This window comes from Suillus bovinus (assembly GCF_016758785.1).
Source record: "Suillus bovinus strain UH-Sbo-P2 chromosome Unknown EDB93scaffold_26, whole genome shotgun sequence".
NCBI classification, from domain to species: domain Eukaryota; kingdom Fungi; phylum Basidiomycota; class Agaricomycetes; order Boletales; family Suillaceae; genus Suillus; species Suillus bovinus.
In genome coordinates this window covers 146,947-171,461 of record NW_024542082.1, presented here as the reverse complement: position 1 = coordinate 171,461, position 24,515 = coordinate 146,947, and the positions used below count along the sequence as shown (strand labels likewise).

Genomic DNA, 24,515 nt, shown 5'->3' with positions numbered 1-24,515 from the left:
CGTCACGTCGGCATTGCACATGATAGTCAGCCTGATCATTCCGATGCAGTGATCTGAAGCGTAACTATAGCATATCACAAGCAAAAAGTGTCTGGCCCTCAAGTCAGAAAGAATATTTACCAAGACGCATACGGACTACTTCGGGGTGTCCTGGAACGGATGCTTACAATACTCCGACAACCAAAAGGTTTTGTGAAGCAAGTTCTACACAAATGTGAGCCAAAAACGACCGCACTGTATGACTTTGCATTTGCAGATTCCAAAGAGAACACCAATTTTGTCCGGATACCTGACTTTCAAACGCAAATCAGTCGTGCCTGCTTCGAGCATCCCTTCATATGGCATCCGAGTTGGACCTAGGGCTAGGATGTCGAATAATTACTGAACGTGTGATCGGACAAAACGGAGAACGACGCACCATTATGGGCATTCTGGTCCAAGCAACATCAATTCTGAATTTCTGGGGAACGAGCATCGACCGAGGACCACGATAGACAGAACAGAAGTTGAGCGCGCCGTCAAACCTCACAACCATAGACTCCATATCATCACCTGCTGAAATTGTGATGGATCATGAAACCATTCGTCGACTGTTCAAATGAAGGTGTGGTCGCCTGCAGTATACATAATACAGCAATATTGTCGTGCAAGGGAGCCGAATACGTGCGCATCCATGGGATAGCATCGATGTGGATTGAGGCGAAGTTCTTGGCAGCGTCTGTGAGTCACCAATGGTTTCCTATTGTCGCCAAAAGCCTTATATCCGGGAGAGTACTGCGGTAAATTTACGCCTGATGCTTAGGAAAATCAACTTCGTTTGTGCGGCCAAGGCTGAAGAGGTTCGAGAGTTGCAAGCACTGGCGACTTCAAAAGTGTGGGAGCTCATTTCTAAGACGCCACATCTCAGTGACAGAACGGTTGCAAAACGAATTATATTGTCGCACCGAACAATCACGATCAAGTGAAATACCGTACGTGATTGTCTATCATAGGGCCCTGATACAATGAACAAAGATACAGGAAAAGAACCTCGTTCAAGTTATGTACTCACCAATAGTGAATCCAAATACTCAAGCATGCGGCAGCCCCGGCGGGCCACGTACTATTAGTCCAAGTCCAAATCTGAAGGCATGGAAAATTTTTGGAGCATGAGCGTCTGAGCGTCAAGCAAAGGAAAAAGGTACATACCAATTCTGCCATGCGCTCATATGGAGACGCAGACTCAATATTAGTAATGCACGTGCACGCGAACACACCACTGAGTGACTGTTTGCCTGCGCTTTTTCTTGTAGTCGACAAATAATTCATCTCTGCCTGGTTTTGCCGTGGCACAACCCTGGTTCTGCCATGTTCTGCCGGTTCTGCCGCAGAACTGCCCACAACACTAACTTACACCTGATGCCCTCCGACACTTCCGAGCCATTATCACCTACGAGCAGGAATCCGTGGATACGGTAGCATTACCTTGCGGTTCAAGTCAGGGACGCAAAATGGCACGTCAACTCTAGTAGACAATCAAGGTTTTTTTTGGCTACTTTAGAGAACAGCCAAAGGATCGCAATTTCAAAGATGAGATGATTTATTTGTAAGGCATCCGCTGGCATATTTACATTAATGTCCCTGTCCTTGCGGAGCAATGCTAGGCTTAATGGCGATCCGTCGTAATCGGTGGTACTAAACGCTCTTTACTTGTCAGTATCAACATACAAGTTGCTGCTAGGTTCTTCTGTGCCGAGTTACTAAGCCTGCCAGATCTCAGGCGCGCTGTAGCCGCCTCCTGTACGAAGAAAGACGAATACGGATACTCTGGCTTTCACTTAATTCGGATTCCACACGAACTTCAAATCCAAATTTCCCTTCAGAATGATCCACAGGGAATCCTACTCTCAGTATTCTCCTGTCGACAGTGTAAACGATGACGATGTGGAACTCCTTGATGGTACAGAAACCAAATACTATCCATCAAAATACCGCTTCCTTCATCTATGGCCATGGCTTAGCCACATTGTACTGATATCCGCGACAATGGTTTTCTTCGTCCTATGGGCGCGAGCACCTTCGATAAATGATGTTGTTCTGTACTGTAGGTGGACAAATAGGTTGACACTTATAATCTTGCTTACCTGTCGCAGCTCCAGCAAACGAGGCCATTGAATCCATCGGTGTCATAAGATTCAACGGAAGTCTAGACGCTCCTTCCATTTATCGTGGCGCTCCTTCCCCAGAACTCGATGCAGTTTGGCATGAAATAGCTGCCGATGGTTGTATCAAATTTCACTCACTTCGCATGCAATCATTGACGTGAAATGGTATCCAGCGCGCCCAGTTCGTCTGACACATGATCAGCTACTCAGAACAGGTCAGAAACCTTCTCCAGCCATGGCTGTATATCCAGACGAATATGGCGGAGGTTATATGGCGACGACTGAAGTCATTCACATGCTCCATTGCATAGTCAGTTGCATCGCAGAAAATTTGGACCTTCTTTTTCTCACTCCCATGTAGAACATGCTTCGAAAAGTCACCTGGGGCGATCATTACAGATCATTTGATTATTCCATCCACGACTCCCCCGAGGCATTCCGCACTCATCTCGGTAGGTATAATGATTCTTTGCCATCGCAAGTCCTACTTATGTTTTACCTCAGACCACTGCATTGAAATGCTCAGGCAAGATATCATGTGTCGTAGTGATGTGACGGTGCTCACTTATGACTGGGTGGAAGGAATCGAAGATCCTTTTCCTAACTTCAATATTCGTCACCAATGCAGAAACTTCGAGAAGATATTGGATTGGGTAGACGAGCATCGTGTTGTTGTCCCTAAATCCGACATGGTCCGCTTGAAAGACACCATTGACCTACCCTCCCCACCTTAATTGCATTCTTGATATAGTTTGCTTCTGATGAAGATTTTAATTACAACTTTTCATATGGATCAAGTGACGCCAGCGGCCAGATACCGACCTGAATTTCAATTACCACATCATGACTCCAAGCCCTTTTGTGTCGAATGCAAATGCAACTTCTGCTAAATTATTCAGCGTTATAACGCCGCTTGTTACACTTGTCTACATTCACTGCTGCGGGATGGAGAGCAGTAGTGATGCACAAAATGAGTAGGACATTGTGATCCGTGAACGAATTACGTAATATCCAGCAGTGGAATCCTGGGAGTCCCGGCCAGCTTAGACGCTGGTCACCAGTCTACGGCCAGCTGGGCATGTCAAATTTCATTGCATTCCAATATCACCGGATCCCACTGACCCTGACACTCCTTCATATTCATGCGTCAGGCTCTTATCTGAACAAGAGCCTACTACTACGTTCGGAGCTGGGGACACGTCAAACACGACCGGTTTCCTACCCTAAATATCTGCCGACCTACACGCGTTTGGGCCTTTTCCGAGGCGAACAGTCAGTTGTGGACGCCGTAACTTGCTTGCTAGATGCTGTCATCTAGCTCTCGCTGAGCCATTTCATCATAAAACAGGAGCACACGCAAACTAATACACACCAGGACGACTCAGCCTGGTCTGCTACTTTCAATTCCTCTAGCCTCGCTGAAGCCTCATCAATCGACGCTTTTTTGGTTGCTGCCTCTTCTAATGTGACTCGACAGAGCTTACGCGCGTTCTTCTGGTCTTCGGCTCATCAATATATATATTCGTTTGGTGCTAAATCCTGGCAGTTCTGATCAGTCTGTAGAGAGTCTATATCTCGAAGCTTCACACGAGTTCGATAGACACATCATGGACGCAGACGAACGATTGACAATATATCTCATAACTGGTTCTGCATAGAATCTTGTTCTGCGTAATCGCACACTTGCGCTACGTACAATATACATGTACTGTGAGCCCAACACGATAATGTTTAATGCGAAACAAGGCTTACTAATGCGACAGCATTAGTGATTCTGCTTGTATCCGGGTCTGGTCACGCTGCTGGAGACACTTTGTTCTGTGTACATTATATGATGAGGTTAACATGACGAGATTTGGTGCGAAACCGAAGGCTTACGCGTACTACTGGCTCTGCGTAAAGGGATGGTTCCTCATAATTGCCCTGCGCACATCGTAATGTCAGGTCAACGCGGTGAGATTGAGCGCGCGAAACAAGGCTTACCACAGCGTCGCTACGCTTGGCAATGTCACCGACAGCTTGAACAGCCTGCAGATATTGTATGTCAATATGTGACAAGGTTTGACGCGAGATGAAGCTCACTGGTACTATCCCTGCATTGACAGCCATCAAGTTGAGAAGAAGGATGAAAACAGCAGTGGAGATGCGGGTGAACATGTTGGTGAGTTGCCCAAAATTTGCTTGCACAGACTGAATTTAAAGAAATTTCTAAGCGTATGACCGTGTTACTAGCAGAAACGATCCGGCAACTGAATTGTAAAAAGAAATCCACCAATACTTCCTACGATTCTCGTCGCTAGCAACCACCTTGGAGTCTTGCGTGAGAATTGTAGTAGAATGTAGCTCCTTATACTGGCATACTGCCCATCATATCTCCTTTTGTAACTCACGAATTTGACACTTTTAATATGAACGTAATTTCATTCAGCGTTATTGATGTTCAATGCTAGCGCTGCCTAGCCTCAGATGCAGTCCTTCATTGGTGAACCGGTCACGAGCAGAATCATATCCTTCTGTAGGTCTTACGGTTACAACAATATTGAGGACCTCTGAATTCGCTGATGTCGAGTCAGTAAAATCTGGAGGACAAAGGTCGTGTTACTGTTGCCATTATAGTGTCGTGGGGCAGAACTGGAAGAGCATGGTTACCACAGCATCAAGGACACTTAAGGCGTGCTATTTCGACATGAGAGTCCTTGCATCGTGTTTCCGTGATCATTATCTCGTCTACCACTCTTCCGTCCCATCATGATGCATATCCCGGTCCAAAGCAAATGAGTATTATCCGCGCATTAATTATTTCCCCGTGATGAGTGATTTGGTGGAACAAAAAGCTTGGCAACCTCTGAAACTTAAAGCTGGCTTTATGGACCTCCTTTCGACAAGGGGATTGGGAAGTTGGCCTCCAGACTTGGACATTGTAGAGAGCCTGTGGTTCATCCCGAGTCCCACCCATTAATTCTACTCTGCCATGACCCTGTCAGAATGGTAATCAATGCATGGAAAATGTTAGGGGACGGATTATCTGTACCGGAGTGTGAAAAAAAAAACGAAACCGAGTCAATCTGTAAAAATACTAAACCGCTTTAATGATGTAATTTCTACAGAATGAAGCAGAGTTGCTGGAAGATGATAAAGCTGCGCTGGCCGTTGCTAGCACTGTCTCAATTCGTGTTAAGCTCGTGTGCCAAGATCGTATGAAAATCGGCAATTACGACGTTTATAATTTTGCCGAGTCCGTTTGCCATTTCTAGACGCCACTTGTCCGTCGTACGTTGGTATTGAAATGCAAGGACTCCGAGGCACCACTGTGACTGTCCCTTGGAGAACGGCGAGTGCTAGTGCTGTGTAAGGCTCAGATATTCGGCTCATCATGTGGTACAGCGTCGAAATCAGTGCCTATAGAAACAAGGTATTGAAGTGCAGGAGCAATAGTCGACGCCGGACGACAGAGCCCTGATTGTATTTCAAACGGACACCCGGTATCGCTTTCTAACGTAAAATTAATATTCTCCTTGCCTGCATGTGCATGGGAGAGCATGCGACTTTGCGAAACCACCGCGCGTTGAGGGACTAGTGCCAGCAGCACTAGGCGCGAGATAACGGACATGGAACTACAATGCAAGAGCGCGAAATCCGAGGTTGCTATTGAGTCATCAAAAATTTTCCTTGATTCTACCACCTGCCATATTCTACTGAGTCCTGCCAGTTCTGCCGGGGGAACACCTTTAAGATAATTCTACCCAGGACACTGTGGCTAGTGTCCACTGCCAGCGGTAACCCCGATCAGCATGGAGTAGACATCAATTTCTTGCAAAGGCAAACAGTTGCGGCGACCGGGTTTGGGAATGATAGTTAGACGATGACCAGGACGTTCGAATTCCGTCGCAGCTTGGTGCGATAGAGCAGAATATGGAGTTAAATTAGCTTGAACGCGTTAAACTGCCACTTACGCGTGAGTACAGACTCCGCTTGAAGTTGTGGGCACCTCCCGAGAGTCTGCAGCCTGGTCCAGCAGCCAGGTCGACCTTGCGAGTCCTGGATCGAACCTCAGTTAGGATCTTATCCGCATGGATGTTACCCAAGAGCAAGCGCAGGACATTGTCGCCCGAACCGAAGGCGACGATGCTGTGATCGAACAGTTTCACGAGATCTGCAATAAGAGATTTAGGTATGATATATCAATCATACGCCTGGAAGGATTTTAGCTACATCCAATGCTCCAGCTACACTTCGTGTATCAAGTTTTACAAGATCGACATCGTACCCCGCAATGCATCATACCTTCTTGCTGCTACACCTGGCTCTAAACCAATCTCGGTGATGCAGCCACTCTCCCTTGCCACAATTCGCAATCTCCTCTCAGAAATCTCTAATAACACCATGATGCCTGTACCAGAAACTAGAAGCTTCGATGATTCCCTTGCACATCATCCATTCCATTATCTCCTCCTCCGCCTGCCCACACCAAACGCCCAGTCCCTCTCATCGCTAAGATCGAGCGGAGCTCTCACTCCGCTCCAAGATGCTCTTTTGGACCTTAAGTTAGGAACCTTTCTTCATTCCATGCACTCACTCCAAAACGATTGGTTTGGTGTCCCAGGAAGCCAGCCAGACGAGGAAGTATGCTACAGCTGGCAGGATACATTCATGCTGCTCCTTGATGGGCTGCTATGCGAGCTTGAAAACTCTGGAGAGATACAAACGACGCTGGTGGAGGACATAAGGCGATATCTATCCCGCGCCATCGGGTCATTTTTATTTGAAGACGCAGAAGTGCCTACATTGGTTTGGTTGACAGGTTCAGCGGACGATGTGTATGTCCAAATTTCGGAGCCTTGTGGGCCGAATCAGGAAGCTAGAGTTGACATCACATATGTGTTGCCGACATTTGATCGCGGGGTGTGGGGAGACCCGATGTTGGAGGCGTTTTTTATGCCGCCAGGGCCAAGCAAGGCATTGGAAGAAGGATATTTGGAAGGAGAGGGCGGAACCTTGATCGTTTTCCCGAGGCAGAGAACGAAGAGGATGTGGTACACGCTGTTCTTAGCTCTAGTTGTACTGGTAGAAGTTAGGAGAGATGAGGAGAAGGGGGAAGGCGATAGAAAAACGCATCAAAAGCTCGATTGGGCAAGGGAGATCCTCCCAAGATGCGTTGAGGCGTTGAAAGATGCGCCCTGTCACTAGAATAATACAGTAAAGTCCTGTAGCCCTCAAGTTCAGCTATATGCATGAAGCAAAAACATAGATGTCATACCCACCGATAGGTATATCATGACGAAGGATTAGCAGGAGCCATTTCAACATCTACTACTGCGGTTGGGGAAGCAATTGGTGTTGGAGCATCGTTTCCCGTGAGTTCACCTTCTACAATATCTTCCTCGTCACTACTTTGTCCTTCTCCATTTTCTCCGTTGTCGGGAGTCACTATCATTTCGTTTTCGTTGGTCATCTGAACGTCCTCATGTCCCATACGTGGATCCCATTCAAGCTCTTCTGGCTCCTCCACCTCCACTTCGACGCGCTGCTTCCACTCAAACTTATCTCTAAGCATCATCACAGCCCTGACAGCGCGCTCTACACGGTGATCATGCGCACTCCGTATCTCTTCACATTCACGCAGCACATCCTCGTGTGTCACCCGACCACTATTGGGAGGGGAATGGTTAGTCTGAACGATATTCGTGGCAATGGCGCCACGGGTGACCATACATTCCGCCAGACGCCGAACAGTCGCGCTTTCCATATTAAGTACGTCCGTCGTCTGCTGATTGCGCAAAAGAGGGATCAGGTCATTGTCGAGCTGATGATCCGTCATTCCGATGCTAGGATGCAGAGCGATGTTCTCGTACACGCTGGAGCCGAGCCGAGCTTTCGCCTGGCCAATTTGGGACTGTACCTGAGGCGAAGATAGGGATTGGGAGAAACTATGAGTTTGGGAGAGAATGACATTGTATTTGGAGAGGATATCTGGCCAGGCGGGCATGGCGTTCTGTCCACCGACATCGATTGTACGCTGGAGGGTCTGGATAGATTCAATAATTTGGTTAGCCTTAAATTTTAAGAGCTCAAGTTGAGCGATTGGAAGGGACTTTGAATCGAAAGCAAACTGAGGGTTGTTCGTAGCCATGATGGATTGATTCCAAAGAAGGGAAATTTAGAAGCGTCGTAGTTCACGAAGCTCTTGCACAACAAGACCAAATAGTCTTCAAGTCAAGTTCAACTGCTAGTGTTATTGGTATTCTCCTCTCCGTTTTTACTGTTCTTTTCATCAAATTTTTTCGGGATGCTTTCGCTTTTCGCTCGTCAGGTTGCATCCAATCTTCTCGTGCTGCGCACCAATGTTTTGTCTTCATCAGTATTGACTTCATCCGCATTCGTTGCTACGCGTCGTACGTTCTTCACCACGCGTCTTATCCAGCTGCCAGCCGCTGCATCCAAAAGCGCATCGACCACAACGAAGAAAACCACAAAGAAAACCACAGCCACAAAAGCTGCTCCAAAGAAGGCGAAAGCCACTAAGAAAGTAAAGTCCAAACCGAAGTCAGCAACGAAATCCAAGAAGACGGTCGAGCCCTCTGGTGAGTAGAACCATTGGCTGAGCTTGTAGTTATGTACATGTTTATATGTCTTGCTATAGCTCCCAAGAGGGTGCCCAAGTCTGAGCAGCCTCCTTCGCGTCCCCCTAATGGCTATCTGCTTTTCTTCTCGAAGCTCGTCCAAGACCGTAAAGGAGAAATGAAGGATACTTTGGCCACCCAAGATTTGGCAAAAGAAGCTGCAGTTATGTGGAACGGCTTTACTCTTGCGGAGAAACAGGTCATTTACATTGCCATATGTGCAATGTGTTGCGCTAAAATTTCTTTCCAAAGCCTTACTACAATGAGGTTGAAGTGTTGAAGAAGCAGTATGAAGAAAAGCTATTTGACTATTGGAAGACTGCTTCTCCGAAAACCCTCAGGGAAATAAATGCGCGTCGTAAACATGACGGGAGAAAAAAGATTCACCGACCTCAGCAAGAGCATGACTATAAGCGCCCCAAGGGAGCTTTCTTTAGGTCAGTTTCAGTACTATGGTAAACATATAAAGACTGACAACAAAGCACGGTTTACATAGATTCATGGAACAGTTCCGTCAATCAGATGATGGTAGAGCCATCCGAGAAGCTGGAGACACTGCCACAGGTAGAGCAACGGTCAATATTGCTCGTGAGGCCGGTGCGCGATGGAGGGCAATGAGCGCCTCTGACAAGGCTGTAAGTGAACCTGACTGACGATTGTTTATCAATAACTAACGATGTCACTCTAGCCCTATGTGGAAGCTTACCAGACAGAGCGTAGTGACTGGCAAGCAAAGCAACTCAGCAACAGTGCATCTTCGTAGGAGCTTATATGTCAGGAAATTCCGCATGCATCAGTCCCTCTGCCATTCCGTTATTATTCAGTTTCCATCATCGCTTACCTACTTCATCGCCCACGTTCAACTCAATGAGTTGATTTTTATTGCAATGTTTATAATTTCTGAAGTCATTCGCATGTCCCTACAGCTTTACATGTGTACGTTAGGAGTTTCTCGTGACGTTCTTGTTGACTTGCGAATTCTCCTCATCGTACGTCTCGGTCATAGCATCAATGTGCAAGTTTTTCAGGCACGCGGACACATATGTGATACTCATAATAAATCTCAAATCTCGCATGAAGATGTTCCAAACATTTGCACATTATCTCGAGTACTCTTCAAATGTTGGCTACTCTCGTTTTAGTCTCCGGACAGTGGAGCTATCTCCCTTTGCAGACCATGTCACATCATCAACGAAACATGACTTTTGCATCAAGATGCATGTGTTATGCTTCTTTTCCCCCTCTTCTAACTGATATTTCAGACGCTCACGATACATTGCTATCATCCAAGGTTGCGTAGGCGCATTCTGTCACTTCATGCAGTGGATCCGAACTCTGATTTCACTGTAGGTGATTTTGTATGCCCCTCCACCTCCGATCGTCGATACGGATATCTCAGTGGCAAACTAAACGGGAAGCCATGTTTATGACGAGCCTTCCAGAAACTCTCTGCCCAGCCATCTTCATCTTCATACTCGCTTGATCTACCACCACATTAACATTCACCCTTTGTCTCATGTATCTGAACTTCGCCTCCGACGGTACGTTCCCCTCCCGAGAACTGATGTGACCTGGTCCCGCCACTACCCAAGACAGTCCCGAAGAATGGAGGACAACATATTTTCGATCAGCGTCCTCGCGGCTGTAGTTTCCAACATTCCGTTTTCTAGCAAGTAGAAGATTTCTGACTATCAAGTCGTGCTTCATGGAATCGAGAATGTCCCGCTTTCAACGACATCCCCGCCGGGCTCGAATTTTTGGAGGTTGGGGAGGGTGCAGGCCACGTTCTCACCCCATTGATGCACACTCCTGAGGAGACAAAGCTGCGTGCTATGTCCGGCGCATCATCAAAATGATTATTTGCATGCGAATCTCGCTCAACATATCGTCATTCTGTGCAAACTGCACACCGTGGAATGCCAATCGAAGTCCGAGAATCGGCGCACGAGCCCGCTACAGCTTGACAAAATGCTCGGGTATTTTCTTCTCAGCCTTACAAAAAGTGATTTTCCGTTGACGAACAAAGCACACAAATAGATTGGTTTCGCAAGCACTATGAGACTGTCACAGGAGTAGCTCAGGGTTTTTTTTGAAATTCAAGGGTTTGATAACCACCACCCTGGATGAGAAACGGTAAAAAGGTGCTTGTTCGAAAAATTCCTTGGAAAAATTTTGGGACCCGAGATGACTTGCCGCAGCACCATCACCATCACCATCAGCTTCTACGGAGTAAGTATAGATTTTCCTAAATCCTTCGGTTTACTGCAATGTAGTTTTAGCAACTAGAGGTGCCCATTAGGCCGCAGCATCCCCCGGATCAACGGATCAGATCACTGTGTACATAAATTTAACAGGGGAAGGGTAATTGATTGTTCAAGTGACTATCAAGTTTCTGAGTTTTAAAAGCATTTAGTACGCACAATCCAGACAGCGAGAGTTCACCAACGCGAATCTTATCTCTGAATCGAATCAGGGCCGCATCTACATCTGAGTCCTCTGCGAGAAAGTGACGATATCCACTAACCTGCATGGACGGTGCACACATCTACCATCAAGCTCAGATGACCCGGACCCTACGAAAACGTACAAAAGCCCTCTGAATGTTTAATGTAGTACATACTCTCCTTGACTCAAACATCAAGCCTTATTTTTGTCCTCGGCGGGCTCGCGTCTGCCTCATAAAATATGTGGAGGTTGACGGATGCAACCTGCTACTAGATGCGGAGCGGTGCGAGAAATAGGACAAGCAGCTGACCTCGTGGAAATTGCTGTTACTACCATCAGGATGACTGAACTTGGTGACTAGAAGTTCAATTTATCGGTTATAATGGATGGTATTAATGTTCACCACAACATTTTGCCGCCGCTTCAAAGATGGGCTGCGGAGAAGCTCGTATACTTGGATTTATAAATAACTCGATTTAAATACGGCATGCTGCGCAGCAGTTCAATTGAAGTTCAAAACGTTCAAACGTTCATCTACTGGTCGCGATGGTAAATCTAAATTTATGTTCAGTAATATAATATAAGCCACAATGTTGTTCCTACGCTGCAGTGGCACAAAGGTGGCCAGTGTACTACCACCGATTGGTCTTCTGGCAAGATAGCCACGTAGAATTCAAAGTACGAAATCGTGATCTTGTTATGGCGCATCGGTATTACCAACCTTATAGTCTCGGGGGGATTCACGAACGTCATGACCCGAGGATGCACCCCAACTGACTCTAAGCAGGTCCTACAGGGGAGTGATTAAAGATCGACCAGCCTCCCTGTATTACAACTGACTATGCAATGGAGCGGCTGAATGATTTTCCAGTTGCCATATAACCTCCACCGCACCCATCTGGATACCTAACCATGGCGGGAGAAGGTTTCTCCCCTGTTCTGGTCAGTTGCTCAAGCGTCATACGAATCGGAAGCGCTGGGAAATATGGTCATTGAATGTCTGTGATATAAGTGAAGTATGGGGGCGCAACCATCAAGAGGTATCCTATAAAGGGACGCCCATTGAATTGTATGATGCCGATGGATTCGACCGCCTCGTTTGCTGGAGCTGTGACGAGTAAGCAAGATCCTGTGTTTTGACGCTGTCTGTCAACCTACAGCCCGAGTACAGAATCACGTCAGCGATGGACGGCGCCCGTACCCGCGCAAAGAACATCATCGTTATGAACATCAGCTCACCATTGCTTAGCCATGGCGACCAGCGAATGAGACGTGAGGTCTTGTTTCTGTATTGCTATCAAGAAGGTTCGTATCATCACAATCGTCGACTCCGTCGACAGGAGAATTCGGAATATTCCTTACGCGTATGTGGCGCAAGAAAAGGACTTGAAGTTCGTAGCTAAGGCCTAAGATTTCAAGTTCAAGACACTCGGGAGTCAGGATGCACTTGAAACAAAGCCGTACTCGTGGGCAAGTTGGAACCCAGAACCTGAGAGGCTTGAGTTCTTGCTGATGGAACCACTTGAGCATCGAAATATTGGTCCACGTAGAAGATTCGTACTATGTACATAGCAGCCGTATAACTTGAACCATACTCATGTAATGAGAACAGAATTAGCTTCTATAGAGAGTTCGCACGCTTTAAGCGCTTAAGCACTTCACAGTCTTTACTGCTGTGACTCGTGGCCATCTGCATCATCACTCAAATCTGCATATGTCCACGCCGGTTCTCACACTGGCAGTCAAGCTGGCAGTGTTCCTAGATGATCAAAATGGAATGGCTTTCCCTCCTCCGATCATCCCGGGCCTGCGCTTCCCAATTGAATACTTCCGCTGGGGCAGGTGACTCTAGCGCCAACGTCTAGCCTCGTGTTCCCCATTATCCCTACATTGACAACACCCGAGTCCAGCAAACGAAGTTTCCCCAGGGTCATGGTCAAAGATTTTTTACAGTATTCTCCTATCAATGCTGCTGACAATGATAACGAGGAATCATTTGGAGATGTAAAAAGGTTTCGTGCTGAACTTCGTCCTAAGTTGCATAATATCATCCGCGTGTGGCCTATATTGAGCCATTGCGCGTTGATATGGACATCGATCCTCTTTTTCGCGCTATGGATGAGCACGCCTTCGCCCCACCTGCATGACGACATTCCTGTATATTGTGAGATATCTCCGGACAGCTGGCATATGATAGTGTTGACGATTTGTCACAGCTCCTGCAAGTGGTGCCGTTGACTTGATGATCGCAAGATTCAATGGAACCCTCGACTTTCCTTCTATCTATCGTGGCCCTCCTTCTCCTCAAATTGATGCCGCTTGGGCCAGGATAGCTCACGATGGTGCGTCGCACATTCTCGCCTCTCATCCTAATTAATAATTGTTTACGTCCATGAAACCCCAGTGCTACCGACTCGGATGTCACTCGAGGAAATTCTCAAAGCCGGCGAAGTAGATTCACCTTCCAAGGTGAAATATCCAGCTGAATTTGGTGGAGGCTTCATGGTGTCTATGGAAGCCCCTCACCAACTCTATTGTCTGGTAAGCTATACTACGTCGAAAGTTTAGTCGTTCTTGCTTCATTTTCTGTAGAATTTACTTCGCAAAGCCTCGTGGCCCGAGTATTATGGACCCACGGATATCTCGTTCCAGGACACTCCCGAAGTAGTCCGCATGCATCTTGGTACAAACGCTTCTTATTTATTTATGCGCCTCCTGCTTACCATATATATCACAGATCATTGCATTGAAATGATCAGGCAGAATATTATGTGCAATGCCGACGTGACGATGATAACATGGGACTGGGTTCAGGGACACAAAAAGCCATACCCTAACTTCAACACCCGCCACCAATGCAGGAACTACGAGAAAATCTTGGATTGGGCTGTGGAGCATGCTGTTGATATACCGAAATCGGCGGTGACTCGTTTCGAAGATACAGTTGACATACCCTTACCCTTCCATCTGATGCACACTAATGTATAAAGAATACACTATATTCTTGAGTATCTTGCGAGAACGGCAATGATTAAGAGTTCAGTCGAATCAACATGTTAGTACCTCGATGGATAACAACTGGGACACGCAAAATCGACGATTTCGGTACGCGCCCAGGGTGATTTTTGGGGCCAAGCCCTAAAGGCCAGTACGTCTAAGTATAAGAAGTGATGTCGTATTCTTGGTGATTTTAGCGATATTTTAGGAATATATAGCTCCCCAGATATTTTTAAACGGTAGAATTGGAATCTGTTCAGGCAAATATGTTCTAAAAATGAGTCCTCGGCCATTTGTGCCGCGTCAGGAAAAAATACATTTTTGATGGGTCTGGATATAGAGTTCAGTTTATCTGCTGCGACGACGGTCCACCCCGAGCACGCACTTCGTCGGCTTACTTCTTTTCCCCACTCTTTCTCCTATCTCATTGCACACCAGCGCGTTATTATCCTGAAGGAGTAAATTAGTCAAGGCAGCCCCTCCCGCCCTCAAACGGGCCTTGGTCCGAAACCCCATCGAGGCCAGAAAGCGCCACTACTCGCGCCATCACCCCAAAGTCTCTCGAGCTTCGAGTACGAGTTAGGAACACATCGCTTTATTTGGTCACGAAACATCATGCCGGTGTACGTCCTTCTTGTCATCTAACCTCGCGCTGGTCAATCTTTCATGTATTTTTTAGTGCTCGCTGGTTATGTATCAGTACTCAAGTACTCATTCCTTTCAGCCTCCAAGTCTTTGTCGCGCCTGATATCCTGATAGCAAAGCCACAAACGGACAGTAACGAAAGTTTTAATTAGCATCGTGACACGGCTATAATTTACTTCCATGGGACACTGGTAATAGTTTCGAGTCACTACCAATTGTGGAGCTGAACTAGAGCCTGGCTACAGATTTCCATCATACCCAAACGGTCGGAACGAAACTTTTTCAAGTTGCTCCCACCATGACACCCTGACCGTCACAGATATGCATCGTGTCGACTTTCTATTTTAGCAAAGCGGTGATTAAAGACATAAGGTTCTCCGTGTTTACAAAGATTTGACCCCTGCAATCAGAAACTGCATTCTAGAACCGAATCTCGCTGTCATTGTTGTTGGTATCAAGGTCTGTTTTAGACTTTGATGTCATATGGCGCAGCGAGAAACAATCGGGGGTACTGATGACAGCTGGGAGGAGCGCCATCAGCTGACCTTAGTGCGAGTCGGAGCGCACGAGTCCTTTAGGGTGAGTTACATTGATTGCGAGGTCCTGACGTCGTAGTAAATGACTTAAATTACTTCTAGCAATGAATATAAGGAATACACCCTGCATATATCATCACATAATGATGCGTACCGATCGACGGTGGAAAGGATTTGAAAGAACTCGTATGGTGTATAGGACGGTACGGATTACTACTTCACGGGCATCAGTCAAAAATTAACCAAAGGTAGGCTTGTGCGGGCATTTTTCGTTGACCCAATATGGCAGGATCAGCAACAATTACTACTACTGTCATACTCACAAAGCACATGACGGAGCGCTGTGCGGGCATCGCAGGACCTTCTTCACTTTTTCAATGCTATTCTTGACGATGTTTTATTTACAATGGGGCATATCCAGACCGCTGCACATCCAATTAATATTGTTCGCTCCGCCGCATCACAAGATCGAGAGAGCGAGAGAGCCAGACAGCGTTCTAAAATTAGCCATGCTACATGTCCGTTTGTCTTAAAATAAGTATCGTCTTATATTTAGTCACGTCACATGGACCTCACTCGACTTACGTTAGGTCAATTTGCTAGCTGATATTTCTTGTCGCCAACGCCATCCTTCGAGGCACCAAACCAAGATTGGCACATCAACCGTGCTGCGGATTGCGTGAGGACACCGTTCTTTTTTCATTTCTACATAAATTCCGCATAACCACAAGCGTAATGTATGTAGCCTTTTCAATCGATTGAGATAACGCGGATTGAATGCTCACGGGTAATTTTGACACTGACAAAAGACCTCAAGTCGGACAAGTCACCCCATGATACCCTGAAGACTTGATAAAAAATGCGCGATGACGTTCTATCAATGGGACTGATCAGACGCCACCAGGACACGCAAAAGCGTTAAGATCTACCCTTTGCGTTGAAGCTCTGATCAGCTGATGATCTCTTACTAGCCTACCTAATCAGCGTATGTGGCAACTTAAACGTGCCGCGTTTCATCGAGTTCGGCGGTCGTCTTGATTTCCAATTTACCAATGCAAAATGGGGCTGTTGTTTCTCTTTCTCGCATGAGCCAATGAACGGAGCTGATCCGAGGATTAAAATTCGGGTCGACAATTTTGCCTTGTGGGTGTTGAGTGATTTTACAACGAAACTGGCGGCTGACCCGGTTAAGTCCACTTGGAACAACCCCTCACGAATGTTCTGAGTGGATGAAGCTTCACCCAATTCAGGAGACCCGAGTCATGAGCAGATCTACGAAAAGGTATAAAACGAACCTCTCTTGAGAATATTAATGTAGTGCATCGACAAGTACCACTCGCACCTGTTATCTCAAACATGCAGCTTTCTCTCGTCTTCAGCGCGCTCGCATCCATCGTGATTCTCGCTGCCTCAGCGCACCCTACACAAGGAGCCGTCGCGGAACGTTCTTGTGAGTATTCAAATCACTCGTCACCATGCGGAGGTTGATGAGCGTAACTTGCTGCCAGATGTAGAGACACGCGTCGACCTTCTACCAAACGTGGGGAAGCGCGAGGAGCTTGACGCCGACCACCATAAGAAGCATGGTCACGGTGGAAAGCGCGAGGAGCTTGACGCTGACCACCACAAGAAGCATGGTGGGAAGCGCGAGGAGCTTGACGCCGACCACCACAAGAAGCATGGTGGGAAGCGCGAGGAGCTTGACGCCGACCACCACAAGAAGCATGGTCACGGTGGGAAGCGCGAGGAGCTTGACGACGACCACCACAAGCATGGTCACGGTGGGAAGCGCGAGGAGCTTGACGACGACCACCACAAGAAGCATGGTCATGGTGGGAAGCGCGAGGAGCTTGATGACGACCACCACAAGAAGCATGGTCATGGTGGGAAGCGCGAGGAGCTTGACGCTGACCACCACAAGAAGCATGGTCATGGTGGGAAGCGTGAGGAGCTTGACGCTGACCACCACAAGAAGCATGGTCAAGGTGGGAAGCGCGAGGAGCTTGACGCTGACCACCACAAGAAGCATGGTCATGGTGGGAAGCGTGAGGAGCTTGACGCCGACCACCACAAGAAGCATGGTCAAGGTGGGAAGCGCGAGGAGCTTGACGCCGACCACCACAAGAAGCATGGTCACGGTGGGAAGCGCGAGGAGCTTGATGCTGACCACCACAAGCACGGTCACGACCACCAGTGAATTTGACGACAGGTTCTGCGCAGGTGAGTTATAGCCGTATGTCTTGTTCTTTGTGAGAGTCATCCATTGTACTAGGTCTGGCATCGTCGCAGTCTCACCCCAAAGCAACTTCCTTCTGCATATCTCGACTCCCTTATCTGATCGCTTTTTCTGATATGTCGAATACCCATGTAATATTGCAATCCTAGTTAGCTCGTGCTCTTTTAAAATCGGACTCAACTACAGACCCAGCGTTCTTGACACTATATCCGGTGACATTGCGTATTGAATTTTCGAACTCGTGTGTCGAGGTCCCTCAGTTCCCCTTGAAATGGGAGATGGTATAGCTTGACGGTCAATTGCAATACCAGCCCAAAGTCAACTCAGCGCATAGAAGCTTGACAGAAGAAATTTGACATATTCAGGATGGGTACGCTTCACCGGGACAAAGGGTAATAAAAGTTGGCGAGCACTGACGCGAGAAAGGGATGTGGAATAATGGTCTTCAATACAGAGCGCTGGTATCCATCTAAGAAAGCCAGTGGTAAGCATGCAGCGTAGCAAAGAAAAACGCGCCTTGCAAAATAAGGGAGGAAAAGAAAACATAGGCGGAAAGGGCCTACTCAGGCATCAAATACAAGTGTGATTCAACGGGGAGCCGCCCACCAGAGAAAACATATTAACAACGACTCAACGAGTTACGATACTAACGGTGGTCACGTGAAAAAGCTGCCAGGTGAATGGGTTCGACAGGTAGACTCGTGACTACAGGACACTCAAGAATGAAGACACTGCAAAAAAAAAACGGGTTATGGTAATATGCATGTACCACTAGGGGGATAATTTAGGCGAGGGATTGATGAGGAGAACAACAAACGATGAGCGAAGCCACGGAGATATCCGGGCAATCAAGGAAATATCCGATCCGCAGTCGGGCTCGACTAAAGTCCTCCACCAACGTGGAAGTCGATCACTGAAGAACAAGAGAGCCGTGTAGTACTGGTGGCAGAATTAGTTGCGGGAAATTGTACCGGTCATGCTGGTAGAAGTGGCAGAATCGCCACTTCTGTCGCTCGGCAAAATTTGCAAAGGTCTACAAGGCTGTATGTTACAATGTATAGTAAGTCTCGCTAGGAAACACTGTTGGAAGAGCATCAGCGTGTCCATCCTATTGTCCGTCATGTGAGCTGCGATGTGATCTTGTCATCAACAGACACATAACAGTACATAGAAAGCTACAGCGTGGCTAGAGTCATTCCACGAGCTTGGATGTTTACCACATACATCGCTGTCTCCGCCAAAATAACAAGACCAGACTTCGTGAATATCAGCTGAGACGCGGTGCTGTTTAAGTAGAACTTCCCAATGAGCGTGCCTTCGTCATTCCAGACATGAATACCATCGCCGCAACCGGCATGAACGTTGCCTTTGGTATCAAGCTGAATGCCATCGGGTGCACCAGAGTCACTGTAGGCGAACACTCTACGGTTCATGAACGACTGCGTCGTTGGCTCGACGTCGAACTGATAGCTTTATAATTTGCTTCAGTATGATTATCATCATTCTAGGTGGAATTAACTAACATCGTGGCTGGAAAAGTCTGATTTGTTTCGAGGAAGCCTCCGAAAACACCCGTGTCGGTGCTGGTGCATTACTTTAATTTACAAACATGAGAAAAAACCTAAACTCACACGAATGCAGTTTTGCCATCGGGCGTGAACGCAATACCATTCGGGTTCACAAATTGGTCAGCGACAACTCTGACCTGCCCAGTGGACGGATCAAAGCGGTACACTTGTGACGGTAGCATTGGTTCAGGACGGTAACCATTAAGCCACCCGTAACTGAATAAGCCATTAACATTGCGGACATTGTGATCTCATCCGTTGCTCACGGAGGATCGGTGAAAAACATGATGTCCGTGCCAGGTAGAATTTTGATATCATTCAGCGAGTTGAACTGTCTGCCTAGGAAGTTGTCCAGAATAACAGTGGTGTTGTAGGGAGGGCTGGGATTTACGCGAACAATAGAAGGCGGAAGCAAAGCGCGACCTGCGGTGACGAACAGAAGGTCTCCCCTGTATGGACCTGTTCCCCCGTTAACCATTTGGACATTGTCAGAGAGATTGAGCTGAAAATCAAGACAGTTAGACATCAATGATTAAGCGGGAGTGACCCACCGTTTGAACCTGAATATTAACATTTCCAGTCGTACGAGCCAGCGCCTCGTCGACTAGCGTCATGTTGATCATGCTGACAACACTGTTGTTATACCAGCCACTGTAGGTGAGTGTGCCACCACCAGTGTTTGAAAAGAAGACCAAGTTGAGATCTGGAACGTAGATGGGTGCTTCATGGGCAAAATCAAAGCCAGGATTCGAAGCAATTTCCCGAATGGTAGCAGATGGTCCAGTGACATCGAGGAACGAAGGGTCAAAGACCTGAATGAATGGGGGTGTACTGTTGGTGGGGTTAAAACCGATAGCGGATGAGTTGCGCCATTCTGTGTAGTTTGCTCCCACAACATTATACAATAAAGGGTCGATATACTGCGAGGCGATGTTTGAATGTAATTTAGCACTGCCGAATTGCAATTGTCGACGTACAATTGCTCCAGGCGGAGACGCTGCCGTATGCGACGCGGTAACAAGGGCGACAGCCAGAATCGCACCAACTGCTAATTTCGTCATTCTTGATGAACTATTTCCTGATAAGTCTAGTTTCCTATAACGGTCAGACGTCTCAGTATCAAGATAGACTATATAGCAATACCAGGAGGGCTCTGAGTACAGTACGTGTCGGAATTTCAAGGATATCGTTGGGTCGGCCGGTCAAAGTCAGATGATGAGTAAGTTCAAAATACTTCTGATAAACCAGCTTGATATATGATCTTTGATGTCCGCACAAGATTGAGATGAGTTGTTCGTTGTTTGGCATCTTCTTCAAGGAACAACTATCTTGTTCATGCAAGATATCAATCAAAAGCATATCTGGACCGTGACATGGTTAGAGCATTCCGACAGAGCACTCTAGAATACCTTTGGAATGTGATTTCGCTGGAGACGATAGGTGGTAAAATGCCAGTTTCCGCGCTGTGTGAGGTATTACCATATAGGCAACGTTACACCGATGTTGTTACGGTGTATATGATCTTAGAGCATGGGAAGACGGTGAATACAGAAAGCCGCATAAGGAAAGTCTTCAAAGCCTTTGCACAACAGACCAAAACAACGCTTAGCCTCGTCTTCTGGAGTCTGGACCTGCTCTCATGCACTGGTCTGGCACATCTGAGGGCTATTACGGCGAATTCTAATGTAAACACGACTAATGCGTGATACGTGCAGCTCTAACAAGCTATCGTAACCGTGTATTATCAATATGGCTATCTCAAACGATATGTAACGTATCATGATTTTTCTCGCAGTGTAAATGTTGACGGATCATCTAGGACAGAGAATGCTACCTTCATCTTGCATAATAATGGGGCTATCATGTACTGTGTTTTCTTTGCCCATCACAGGTTAGCTCGTAGAGTCTCCAAAGTAAGTGTCTTTTCACGTTCGCAATAAAAATGCGACTGACCCTACGCATCGAAACTTTCAGACCTCCGTGAGTCTACCGTAACGCACCCTTGCGCTCGCCGTTTCTCTACTGCGCAAATTTATGCTATAATATATCAATTTCCCCCTTGTGCTCAAGTTCACTTGCTACTGTCTTGAGAAGGTACAGCTGCGAAAGTTCATAGTTGTGGTCGAGTGTGTCGTGACAATGCTCAGAATCCCGTAATTTGGAGTCTATTGGAGTTGTACTCCTCCACATGTGATATCACCCTCTAGTGGAGAAGCGTCGACACTCACTCGATCATCACATTCTACGTTTATCAAGGTCAGTAACATTGTCTGTGTGCTTGTGGACTAATGCACGCTTGGTGCTACAAAGCAATGAATTCCACAGGTGCATTTCCTATAGGAAAGTGTCCACAAAGGTTTGCCTTTTCCTGATGTATTGTCGGGGGATAATGCCAGATAGATGGCTTTGATGCACGACCACAGTCGTCCATCGCAAGGTATAAAACTCGGCGTCGTTATCTGCTCTATTTCTCTCATCTTTTTCTTTAATTTCCAACTGGTCTCATCATTTTAGCTACTTTGCTTGTTTAATTCATCGATATGTCTATGTAAGTCTACTTGCGCATCAGGTTCTTTATATGCTAACGCTGCCTTTCGCATTCAGCCCCTCGTGTTACAACCTCCATGCGCCATCAGATAGGTCGGTGTTCGATCTCGAGTTCAAGGACGTGCTTCAGCTCATGATTATCTTAGCGAGTTTATGCCTATGTCAGATGCTCATGTGCCGCTCCCCGGCGACCCCGATTTTGTTCCGTTGTCTGAAGAAGACAGGGCTAAGTTGATTGCGGCTCACCAAAGCGGTGAGACGTCCCCTGAAGTGTGCACACTGTTGGATGTGTACGTATTTCTACCTGATTCAGATCATTTACTCAAACTCACGGTCTCAGGCAGATTATCCAAATACGAAGATGATTTAATGAGTAGTATGATTAACGAAGACGCGCTGGCAGGCCCAGCCGATGGTCACGTTGATGGGTAAGCCGATCTAATTAGCCTACCTGGGCCAAGCAATTCACGTGCAACGACAGGTCAAACGATGATGAATCACCAGCAATGCAACAAGGGTACGTGCACTTGCAACTGAGTTCTCGACATTTTTCATTTGTTTCTCCAGGACTTTGGCCGATTCACAATATGTTCAAAATCCTCAGACGTCCGGGTCATTTCCGACATCAGAGAATTTCACCGCCCCAGTAGCTGGTCTCCCCCAGTTATCCCACATCGATCAGGGACTCTACTACACTGTGCAGACCTCTGCCATCCCTCAAGCGCCGCATGAATATGACCACGGATACTTCACGAACGGGCCTCCCAGTGCATATTATACGCAGCCCTCTGTCGCACCGCAAGGCCCCGCATGGTCGCAACATGAGTATAATCCTGAATATTATGCCAATGGACCCCCCGGTGCGTATTATTCGCAGTCCTCTGCGGTCATTGCAGCACCGCCGCAAGGCCACGCATTGGCCCAACATGGATACCATCCCGCTCCCTCTTACCCTTACCAACAACCTCCCACCATCGCGGGTCCATCCAATGTCGATCACCCCACCGAGACATTCCCTCAAGGTCAATATGCTCCCTTGCAAACGGAATCTAGTGAGGACTCAGACATGGAGCTAGCTTCCTCTGCTCTCGACGGAACGGCCAGGCCTCGCAAGCGTAAAACCCACCTTGCACCAACGACGCGCAAGCGCCGACGCCCGAACATGACCGACGATTGCACACCGGGAAAGTTTGGTCCATACACGCCAGCGGACGCCAGCGCCACGATCATGACCAAGCCTATTCATGACCCAAAGCCTGTCGACATCAGTAGCCGCAGGACCCATGATCCCAACGGCAATCCCCTTCGAACGAGGAGATTTGGGGCGATGGAACTGGACGATACCTACCCCGATGGATCCGGAAACGTCCCTGACCGACATTCGCCACAGCTGATATGTGTACGCTCATGCGATTGGACCGACCAGCCATGCGGTCTATTCATCGAGATGGACAAGGCCCGGATCGAACACCACCTGTGGTTTTGGCATGGGGTTGAGGCGAAGAAACCCACTCCCTGCCAATTCAAGGATTGCCCAGACGCAGGAACGATGATGTATCTGAGCCGTCACATCGGAGGGGTCCACTTCGATACGTCCTACCAATGCCCCTATTGCAAGAAGTTGTGGTCGAGGACCGATGCTTTGGTTCGGCATCAAAAGGGGTGCAAACGATTGCTTGCTAGCAGGGCCCACGCTAAGCATGGAAAGTACGAATTTTCTCTGCAAGCGATGATCAAGTCGGTTTCTGGGTATATCGTTCCTGCTAGGAACGCGACCTAGGACGGCGTCTATATGTACGTCTTTCCCCGTATCTGCCGTTGTTGCTAATGTTGTTTCTTACTTCCATGCTCTAGTGTTGACTCTTATTCTTGATACAACTCCTCTATGGCTGATAGCTCTCCTCTCATTCTATTACCTACATTCCTTCTAAATTTCTTACTCTCTACGGCTTGGCCGACCACATTCATTTTATTCTATTCATCTCATTCTATCACCGACATTCATTTCATTCTCGCATCGACATTCCTTTGAACATTTGTCTTCTCAGTGCTCTTTCCGTTCTTGCTTATTAGGTTATCTTTATTGTACATCTGTATTGTACACGGCTATCGTACCCTCGCTGGGGATCCTCACCGAACATGCAAAACTATCCTTCTACGGTCCCTGTGTCTGTATTTACAAATGCAATACTATAACCTTCAGGGGTGCGACCCATGTTAGCGATAGGAAAGATTGCGTCAATGACCACAGAATCAGATCGATGGCTCTCACGTCGCAGATTGAATAAGATATGGGAGGCTAGGACTCCGTGAATCACTACTTGCGGTCTGATCAAAGAGAAGTCAACAGAAGAACCTGTCAAGAGAAAGAGATGCACTAACGCGTCCAGGATGTTAGTGCATGTGTGTGCCGTACAGGTTGAACATTTTAGTGAGTACCGTGGATCCAGATGCATATTAGTAAAGCCTCACAGGAACTTGAACCAGGGCAACCAGAATATTTGCGAAGGATGTCACTAAATGACTCTTGTTAGACCTGCATGAGTGCATAAACAAGAAGACGTACTTATGATACAACTCCTGTCGAAAAAACCATATTGAATAGCGCTACCTTTCCACTGCCGAACATGCAACCTGTCCGGTCGGATCCTACAATAGGTTTGCAAAAGTGATCACTCGATATTATAAAGCGCAGCTACCTGGATGGTTAGTGAGATGGAGGATGCCTACAACTTCTGATACCCCGACAGCCCCTAGGATGAAAAAATGTTCAAATA

General features: G+C 47.2%; 10 protein-coding genes across 10 annotated transcripts; 6 read left to right on the top strand and 4 right to left on the bottom strand.

The window, feature by feature from the left end:
- Positions 1–2,167: 2,167 nt before the first annotated feature.
- Positions 2,168–2,878, top strand: EDB93DRAFT_1085010 (uncharacterized protein; the record flags this gene model as incomplete). Its single annotated transcript, XM_041445877.1, has 4 exons — positions 2,168–2,261; positions 2,318–2,454; positions 2,506–2,596; positions 2,649–2,878. Coding segments are annotated over 4 exons (552 nt in total), but the record flags the coding sequence as incomplete, so codon positions are not given.
- Positions 2,879–3,938: 1,060 nt separating this feature from the next.
- Positions 3,939–4,301, bottom strand: EDB93DRAFT_1250255 (uncharacterized protein; the record flags this gene model as incomplete). The annotated part of the gene is made up of 4 exons (XM_041452987.1): positions 3,939–3,962; positions 4,023–4,067; positions 4,128–4,172; positions 4,227–4,301. 4 exons carry the CDS (start codon positions 4,299–4,301, stop codon positions 3,939–3,941), a joined length of 189 nt encoding a protein of 62 aa, XP_041307866.1.
- A 331-nt stretch (positions 4,302–4,632) lies between these two features.
- On the bottom strand, positions 4,633–6,060 carry EDB93DRAFT_1145000 (uncharacterized protein). Its single transcript, XM_041449456.1, has 3 exons — positions 5,176–6,060; positions 4,718–5,121; positions 4,633–4,659 (listed from the first exon to the last, which is right to left on the bottom strand). Exon 1 carries the CDS (start codon positions 5,752–5,754, stop codon positions 5,500–5,502), a length of 255 nt encoding a protein of 84 aa, XP_041307865.1. The 5' UTR covers positions 5,755–6,060; the 3' UTR covers positions 4,633–4,659; positions 4,718–5,121; positions 5,176–5,499.
- A 44-nt stretch (positions 6,061–6,104) lies between these two features.
- Positions 6,105–7,405, top strand: EDB93DRAFT_1144998 (uncharacterized protein). The gene is made up of 2 exons (XM_041449455.1): positions 6,105–6,315; positions 6,371–7,405. The coding sequence occupies exons 1-2, from the start codon at positions 6,215–6,217 to the stop codon at positions 7,329–7,331; spliced, it is 1,062 nt and encodes a 353-aa protein (XP_041307864.1). The 5' UTR covers positions 6,105–6,214; the 3' UTR covers positions 7,332–7,405.
- EDB93DRAFT_381330 (uncharacterized protein) lies at positions 7,375–8,292 on the bottom strand. The gene has a single exon (XM_041456227.1). The coding sequence runs from the start codon at positions 8,272–8,274 to the stop codon at positions 7,417–7,419; it is 858 nt and encodes a 285-aa protein (XP_041307863.1). The 5' UTR covers positions 8,275–8,292; the 3' UTR covers positions 7,375–7,416.
- A 58-nt stretch (positions 8,293–8,350) lies between these two features.
- Positions 8,351–9,651, top strand: EDB93DRAFT_381296 (uncharacterized protein). Its single transcript, XM_041456226.1, has 5 exons — positions 8,351–8,725; positions 8,785–8,963; positions 9,017–9,201; positions 9,261–9,399; positions 9,453–9,651. The coding sequence occupies exons 1-5, from the start codon at positions 8,431–8,433 to the stop codon at positions 9,525–9,527; spliced, it is 873 nt and encodes a 290-aa protein (XP_041307862.1). The 5' UTR covers positions 8,351–8,430; the 3' UTR covers positions 9,528–9,651.
- Positions 9,652–12,872: 3,221 nt separating this feature from the next.
- Positions 12,873–14,203, top strand: EDB93DRAFT_1144987 (uncharacterized protein). The gene is made up of 5 exons (XM_041449454.1): positions 12,873–13,373; positions 13,426–13,551; positions 13,614–13,750; positions 13,802–13,892; positions 13,947–14,203. The coding sequence occupies exons 1-5, from the start codon at positions 13,142–13,144 to the stop codon at positions 14,195–14,197; spliced, it is 837 nt and encodes a 278-aa protein (XP_041307861.1). The 5' UTR covers positions 12,873–13,141; the 3' UTR covers positions 14,198–14,203.
- Positions 14,204–16,743: 2,540 nt separating this feature from the next.
- Positions 16,744–17,584, top strand: EDB93DRAFT_1250250 (uncharacterized protein; the record flags this gene model as incomplete). The annotated part of the gene is made up of 2 exons (XM_041452986.1): positions 16,744–16,837; positions 16,896–17,584. The coding sequence occupies 2 exons, from the start codon at positions 16,744–16,746 to the stop codon at positions 17,582–17,584; spliced, it is 783 nt and encodes a 260-aa protein (XP_041307860.1).
- Positions 17,585–18,784: 1,200 nt separating this feature from the next.
- On the bottom strand, positions 18,785–20,721 carry EDB93DRAFT_1144932 (uncharacterized protein). The gene is made up of 7 exons (XM_041449453.1): positions 20,335–20,721; positions 20,169–20,286; positions 19,743–20,111; positions 19,458–19,693; positions 19,255–19,407; positions 19,147–19,206; positions 18,785–19,093 (listed from the first exon to the last, which is right to left on the bottom strand). The coding sequence occupies exons 2-7, from the start codon at positions 20,250–20,252 to the stop codon at positions 18,799–18,801; spliced, it is 1,197 nt and encodes a 398-aa protein (XP_041307859.1). The 5' UTR covers positions 20,253–20,286; positions 20,335–20,721; the 3' UTR covers positions 18,785–18,798.
- A 1,010-nt stretch (positions 20,722–21,731) lies between these two features.
- Positions 21,732–23,518, top strand: EDB93DRAFT_1250248 (uncharacterized protein; the record flags this gene model as incomplete). Its single annotated transcript, XM_041452985.1, has 6 exons — positions 21,732–21,739; positions 21,796–21,831; positions 21,885–22,028; positions 22,083–22,166; positions 22,220–22,255; positions 22,306–23,518. 6 exons carry the CDS (start codon positions 21,732–21,734, stop codon positions 23,516–23,518), a joined length of 1,521 nt encoding a protein of 506 aa, XP_041307858.1.
- Between the last annotated feature and the right edge of the window lie 997 nt (positions 23,519–24,515).

Bases quoted from the DNA above. Each gene is read 5' to 3' on its own strand.
- EDB93DRAFT_381330 (XM_041456227.1), bottom strand. From the start codon at position 8,274: ATGGCTACGAACAACCCTCAGTTTGCTTTCGATTCAAAGTCCCTTCCA.
- EDB93DRAFT_1144932 (XM_041449453.1), bottom strand. From the start codon at position 20,252: ATGACGAAATTAGCAGTTGGTGCGATTCTGGCTGTCGCCCTTGTTACC. The intron at 20,112-20,168 runs GTACGTCGACAA...ATCGCCTCGCAG, and splicing joins CGTCTCCGCCTGGAGCAATT to TATATCGACCCTTTATTGTA. The intron at 19,408-19,457 runs GTGAGCAACGGA...TGGCTTATTCAG, and splicing joins ATGTTTTTCACCGATCCTCC to TTACGGGTGGCTTAATGGTT.
- EDB93DRAFT_381296 (XM_041456226.1), top strand. From the start codon at position 8,431: ATGCTTTCGCTTTTCGCTCGTCAGGTTGCATCCAATCTTCTCGTGCTG. The intron at 8,726-8,784 runs GTGAGTAGAACC...GTCTTGCTATAG, and splicing joins GAAGACGGTCGAGCCCTCTG to CTCCCAAGAGGGTGCCCAAG. The intron at 9,400-9,452 runs GTAAGTGAACCT...ATGTCACTCTAG, and splicing joins TGAGCGCCTCTGACAAGGCT to CCCTATGTGGAAGCTTACCA.
- EDB93DRAFT_1144998 (XM_041449455.1), top strand. From the start codon at position 6,215: ATGGATGTTACCCAAGAGCAAGCGCAGGACATTGTCGCCCGAACCGAA. The intron at 6,316-6,370 runs GTATGATATATC...CCAATGCTCCAG, and splicing joins ATCTGCAATAAGAGATTTAG to CTACACTTCGTGTATCAAGT.
- EDB93DRAFT_1144987 (XM_041449454.1), top strand. From the start codon at position 13,142: ATGGTCAAAGATTTTTTACAGTATTCTCCTATCAATGCTGCTGACAAT. The intron at 13,552-13,613 runs GTGCGTCGCACA...ATGAAACCCCAG, and splicing joins GGCCAGGATAGCTCACGATG to TGCTACCGACTCGGATGTCA. The intron at 13,751-13,801 runs GTAAGCTATACT...CATTTTCTGTAG, and splicing joins CTCACCAACTCTATTGTCTG to AATTTACTTCGCAAAGCCTC.
- EDB93DRAFT_1145000 (XM_041449456.1), bottom strand. From the start codon at position 5,754: ATGTCCGTTATCTCGCGCCTAGTGCTGCTGGCACTAGTCCCTCAACGC.